This window comes from Teleopsis dalmanni, chromosome X (assembly GCF_002237135.1).
Source record: "Teleopsis dalmanni isolate 2A chromosome X, ASM223713v2, whole genome shotgun sequence".
NCBI lineage: Eukaryota > Metazoa > Arthropoda > Insecta > Diptera > Diopsidae > Teleopsis > Teleopsis dalmanni.
The window spans coordinates 97,740,213-97,746,640 of NC_051848.1; the positions used below are offsets into that span (position 1 = coordinate 97,740,213).

The 6,428-nt window shown below is 37.9% G+C and overlaps 1 protein-coding gene across 1 annotated transcript; it reads right to left on the reverse strand.

Annotated features, from left to right (window-relative positions):
- Positions 1 to 2,251: 2,251 nt before the first annotated feature.
- On the reverse strand, positions 2,252 to 4,280 carry LOC119688769 (putative mediator of RNA polymerase II transcription subunit 29). The gene is made up of 2 exons (XM_038103438.1): positions 3,447 to 4,280; positions 2,252 to 2,905 (listed from the first exon to the last, which is right to left on the reverse strand). Exons 1-2 carry the CDS (start codon positions 4,278 to 4,280, stop codon positions 2,252 to 2,254), a joined length of 1,488 nt encoding a protein of 495 aa, XP_037959366.1.
- Between the last annotated feature and the right edge of the window lie 2,148 nt (positions 4,281 to 6,428).

Consider the following 6,428-nt stretch of genomic DNA (forward strand, 5'->3'; position numbering starts at 1 on the left):
TTTCCTTTCGATAATCGAGTTTAATATTTACCAATGTGGTTTTGTCCTGGTATTTTTGCGATAAATGTTACAGTCCCTCTGAAACTCAGTCCCTGTGAAACTCAGTCCCATGAAACTCAGTCCCTCTGAAACTCAGTCCCTCTGAAACTCAGTCCCATGAAACTCAGTCCCTCTGAAACTCAGTCCCATGAAACTCAGTCCCTCTGAAACTCAGTCCCATGAAACTCAGTCCCTGCTCGGGCGCCAATTGTAACGACCTTTTATCGTTCGTTACGCTTTGCTGGAGTAGCAAAGCGGTTGTCCAGGTTCGTTATAATAGAATTTATATCTTCGGGACTGAATTTCTTTAGGAACCAAAATAAAAGCGTATTTTTATAATAATTTACCAATTTTATTTATTCCGATATATAAAAAAAACAATGGTTATAGACATTTAAGGAAGAAAATAGTAATTCTTGGTAACTCCGACGTTCGCTTCTGATGTTTGTGTCTTCAGGGTAAATATAGGCGTGATTTTATGGAATCGTCGTACAGGCTTCCGTGGTTGACTCTGACGTTGAGGAGGTTCCTGACAGGACCGCGTTCTCTCCTGGGTTCCTTCTCTCCTTGCGGATGTTTTGTGTCAAGCAATTTGTCTGTGGGCTGAATGATCAAAATAATAATTAACGGAAAAGAGAAAATTAAATGAAATCAGTTTCCTACTTTGATCGAATTGACCAGTTAGACTGAAGTAGCCTGTAATCTAGTTTTGATCGAATTGACCAGTTTCCTATTTTGATCGAATTGACCAGTTAGACTGAAGTAGCCTGTAATCTAGTTTTGATCGAATTGACCAGTTTCCTATTTTTGATCGAATTGACCAGTTAGACTGAAGTAGCCTGTAATCTAGTTTTGATCGAATTGACCAGTTCCTATTTTTGATCGAATTTGACAGTTAGACGGAAGGTAGCCTGTAATCTACCCGTTTTGGATCGAATTGACCAGTTTCCTATTTTTGATCGAATTGACCAGTTAGACTGAAGTAGCCTGTAATCTAGTTTTGATCGAATTGACCAGTTAGACTGAAGTAGCATGTAATCTAGTTTTGATCGAATTGACCAGTTTCCTATTTTTGATCGAATTGACCAGTTAGACTGAAGTAGCCTGTAATCTAGTTTTGATCGAATTGACCAGTGAACTTGTAACTCGCTTGAGCTCCAAAAGACAAGTCCCCCGTTCTGTAAAATGCGCGTTCTTATATACCGAATTGACCGGAGCTTTTCGGTGTAGCGTACCGGTAAACTTCGTTGTTCGTGTTAACTTTTTGTGCTTTTCGTGTCTTTCTTGTGTATTTTGTGTATTGTCGTGTACTTCGTGTTATTTGCATTTTTGCGCACTTTTCTTCGCCTGACTTTTATGTTTGACATATTTCGCGTCTTTTTGATTTAATTCGGAAAGAGAATTAAAATTTAAAACCACCATAAAGTGTTAGTTTTCAATTTAATTCAATTAATTATAACTTCCATTATTTAATAAATAAAATAAAACCCCAACGATATATATATGTGCGTGATATTGTGGTAGGAGAATTAGTGCAAGTGTCTGATTGTAATTATTGTTTTGTATGGTAGTTTGTTTATGTTAAAAAAAACATATATGATTAATAATTGATATAGTGTTTATAATTTTGTGTTTTACTACATATAGTGGAAAAATAAACCAAACGAAGAATTTACGGCAGCAGTGGGTTTTTTACTGATGTGTTGTTTTTTTTTTTCTATTGTAAAAATGTAAACAATGAGTGTTTGTTTTATTTCTTTAAATTCATGTTTATTCAATAAAGATATAAAGTGTGTTTTATTGTTTAATAATTGTTCAATGTATGATTATTTGTAATTCAAAATTCATGTTTTCAAGTTGTGTTTTGTTGGTTTGTTGTTATTAATTTTCTCTTTTTTTTTTCTTCTTCTTCAGTTTTGTTTATTAGTCTTATCCGCGGCTTATTAACGCATGGATTGCAGGTAATGTTATTGTCTTACCATCTTGTTAAGTAATAAAATAAATTTTATTCTTTTCAGGTTACATGCTGATCTTGTAGGGGTGAGTTGGGTTCTTTATTTGAATAGTCCATGGTGATGGTGTTGTGTTTTAGGCTGACGGTCTGACGTCAGATTTACACAAGAATTTATGTATGGTTTGAAATTGCTTTATAGAAATTTCAGCCTTTACATTCTCTCCCCTCTTCGGAAGATTAAAATTTTGTTGTCGCATTTTATTTCACCCAAACCTTTATTACGCCTTTCCGACTGATTTTCACTTGGTACGCCTTGCCTTCGACGACACGCTGGAAATTAATTCTTTTACCTGCACCACGTTTTCTGCGGGCATCGCAAATAGCTTGGCTCACCTCTGGTGGATATTTGTCCACAAATTTTCTGACTGTATCTGCTACTGATGGTTGCGATTCGGCTGCATTCTTTAATAACTCACTGTATAACTCGTCAATCACGGGTGTTGGTGGCGATCGATTTTGTTCATCAACCACATCGTTCCATGTACACTGTAGTACATCCTGGTCATCATTATCTATTTTTACTGTTGTCGAGGCTGCTGGAGCACGTGTTGGATCTCGGTGTGATTGTGTGTCACTGTTGTTCTGGTGGGTTTTTTTACATCGCCACCCAATGGCTTTCGGCAACATTTTCCGGTCTGATGGTCTTATTGTTGGTTGTATTTGGACATCTTCCATGGTTTGCTCTTTCTTACCAGGTTGGTTTTTGCGTAGCTTGTTTTTATCTTGTTTGGCTGTTTGTTCCATGGCGATTGGTAAGTAAAGGCTGCGTGGTTTGTTCTTTACTAATTTTTTTAGTTGTTGCTGCACACGTGCGGCTGTGCGCTTAAACTTGGTTTCCAAATCATCTGCCATCTTTGATTTTTTTGATCGAACTTAGCTTATTAAAACACGCGTGGTCCTTATATACGGCTAACATCCTGATGATTTGCGCTTTTTGAACCTTTACAGCAGAGTAGCCTTTTTACTTTTTTCTTTGCTTATTATTTTGCACTCTACACCCTGAATATTTTTTTTTGTTAAATTAGCCAACTGACTGGAGACAGTTTGTTAATGGTGAAAGTCATTATTATCTTTATTACTTTAAATTATTATTGACTTATATTATTATGATTATATTATTATTATAATATTTTATTATTTTATATTTTATACGAAATGCAATAGATTTGTTTATTATATTTTTTTTTTTCAAGTGTGGGTTTTTTTTTTTTGTTTTTATTTTCCATAGTATATTCGGAGGTCAGCGATATGGGCTTTGATACGTATATTTCTCTTAGAATGAGGCACGATTTCTCTTTCGTTTCTTTGGACTCTTGAAAATTTTGTAGTAATCATCTTGGTTTTTGACATGATGATGGTCATCCTTTCGTTTAAATGTGCCTAGACGTCTCACGAGAGTTTCTGGTTTGTTTTCTTCGATAGGTGTAACATGTTGCGGAACTTGCTGTGGTTGTATTTCATGCGCTTGCACTTGATCTGGTATTACTCGGATTGGATGAAATACTTCTGGATTTTGTTTGATATATCTTGGACGTTGTTGTCGTTGTGCCTTTTGTATTTGAGTTTGTGATTCTTCACGATCTTGTGTGTATCGCTGTAGACTAAATACTTTCGGATTTTCTTCGATATGTTTTAAATTTCGCTGACGTTGTGCTTCTGGGATTTGGAACTCTTGTATCTCTTTGTTTGCTTTTGGATCATGCGATGGTGGTACAAGGCATTTACATGGCGCTTGCTCTTGTAAATTTTCTCGCAGTTTTACTGAATGCTTGTCTGGGTAAATCCGACATTGTGTGCTTTGTATTATACTTGGCTTGGATAGTGATGCTGTCTTTGAAGTTGCAATTTTATTTACTTCTGCTGTTGTTTGCTTATCTATCGACTGGTTATGTTGTTGGTTACTTTGCTGCTGGTTCCGGACAGGTGATACCGGGCCTAGACTATGGATATCTTCAACTCGTACTGGCGTCATGGATATGAGTCTCATTGTATTCTGTAATGGCATCGTTGGTTGATTATTTACAATACTATTTGTTGAACTATTACTGCTACTGTTATTACTGTTATTGCTGTCATTGGCTGCAACTGCTAGTGTTGAGGAATCATTAGAATTAGCTGTTTCATTCAAAATACTATTTAGATGATGTGATGGAGTTGAAGGAGTTTGTGGTTGTTGCTGTTGAGACGTAGATAGTGTCAATGGTGAGGAAACATGAGCTGGCGACATTGTTACTTGTGTAGAAGTCTGTTGTGGCTGAACTTGTGCCGTAATTCGAGTTTCGTTTACGTGGATTAGTCTTAAGTCCTTGCGGGGCCTAAATTTCGAGAGAACGGCTTCCCCACTGTTGGTCGTCCTCTTATCTCGTTTCCCGGATCTTCCTTGCAGCAGTCAAGGGTTCGTGTGTTCAGTTTTCCACAGATCCAACAAAAAAGAATTTTTGGATTTCGACAGATTCTTGCCATATGTCCCAATTTCCCACACCTTCGGCACGCATTTGGTGTGTCTTGGATTCTCTGCTCGAAAGATTGGACTAGGTGGTTTCTTTCCTCTCTTAGCCTTGGAGGTCCGGTTTTCTCTTGTTCTCCCCGTATAGCTTCGTAATCACCAGCCATGTCGATTAGTTCTCCCAATGTTTCGAAGTCTCGTCGTCGGATATAAAGCTAGTAGTCCGGATGTGCATTTCGATAAATTCGTTCTAGTTGAGCAGCGGCTCCTATATCTGCGTGTCGCATTAGAATTTGGATTGCTATAACATAGTCTTTGAATGTCTCCCGTGACCTCTGACGGCGGGCCCGGATTTCATCTTCTAACTTCTCAAAGTATCTTGCCGGTAGAAAGAACTTGAGAAAGTCAGCTTTGAAAGCGGTCCATAATTTCCACTGGCTGTTATTACTTCTATACCAATTTAATGCTTTATCCTTCAAAAGTTCTGGCATGGTACGTGGTATTGTGTTAATGTTTAATCCATGGGCTTCCACCAACTCCTCGACTCGTTCGATGAACATCAGCGGGTCTTTGCCCCCGTCATATTTAACAGACCATTTCCGGACTTTTTCTATACTTTGTGTAACAGGTGGAATTGTTATTTGTACATCGTTATTTAGTTCTTGTGTGATCGGTATTGTTTTTGTATGTTTACGCGCAAGGTCCCATAGCATTTCTCTCCGGACCATGTCATAATCTTCTTCGTCGATGTATGCTGCTAGTCTTTTTCGTAATTCCTTCACGGATCCACTCGTTTCTAGTTGCATTTCGGACAAGTAGTGGATTAATTCATCCTTCCGTAAGTTGTACAACCAGGATTTGCTCGGCGTGGTGGGTCTTCGAAGTTCTTGGTCGCCAATGTCGACCCTTGTTTTATGCTCTATAGACATGATTGATTTCCTTTCGATAATCGAGTTTAATATTTACCAATGTGGTTTTGTCCTGGTATTTTTGCGATAAATGTTACAGTCCCTCTGAAACTCAGTCCCTGTGAAACTCAGTCCCATGAAACTCAGTCCCTCTGAAACTCAGTCCCATGAAACTCAGTCCCTCTGAAACTCAGTCCCATGAAACTCAGTCCCATGAAACTCAGTCCCTCTGAAACTCAGTCCCATGAAACTCAGTCCCTGCTCGGGCGCCAATTGTAACGACCTTTTTTCGTTCGTTACGCTTTGCTGGAGTAGCAAAGCGGTTGTCCAGGTTCGTTATAATAGAATTTATATCTTCGGGACTGAATTTCTTTAGGAACCAAAATAAAAGCGTATTTTTATAATAATTTACCAATTTTATTTATTCCGATATATAAAAAAAACAATGGTTATAGACATTTAAGGAAGAAAATAGTAATTCTTGATAACTCCGACGTTCGCTTCTGATGTTTGTGTCTTCAGGGTAAATATAGGCGTGATTTTATGGAATCATTGTACAGGCTTCCGTGGTTGCTTCTGACGTTGAGGAGGTACCTGACAGGACCGCGTTCTCTCCTGGGTTCCTTCTCTTCTTGCGGATGTTTTGTGTCAAGCAATTTGTCTGTGGGCTGAATGATCAAAATAATAATTAACGGAAAAGAGAAAATTAAATGAAATCAGTTTCCTACTTTGATCGAATTGACCAGTTAGACTGAAGTAGCCTGTAATCTAGTTTTGATCGAATTGACCAGTTTCCTATTTTGATCGAATTGACCAGTTAGACTGAAGTAGCCTGTAATCTAGTTTTGATCGAATTGACCAGTTTCCTATTTTGATCGAATTGACCAGTTAGACTGAAGTAGCCTGTAATCTAGTTTTGATCGAATTGACCAGTTTCCTATTTTTGATCGAATTGACCAGTTAGACTGAAGTAGCCTGTAATCTAGTTTTGATCGAATTGACCAGTTTCCTATTTTTGATC

Excerpts from the sequence above, each read along its gene's own strand:
- LOC119688769 (XM_038103438.1), bottom strand. The coding sequence starts at position 4,280 with ATGTCGCCAGCTCATGTTTCCTCACCATTGACACTATCTACGTCTCAA. Across the intron at positions 2,906-3,446 it reads AAAACAAACCAGAAACTCTC|ATGGCAGATGATTTGGAAAC; the intron begins GTGAGACGTCTA and ends AAAAAATCAAAG.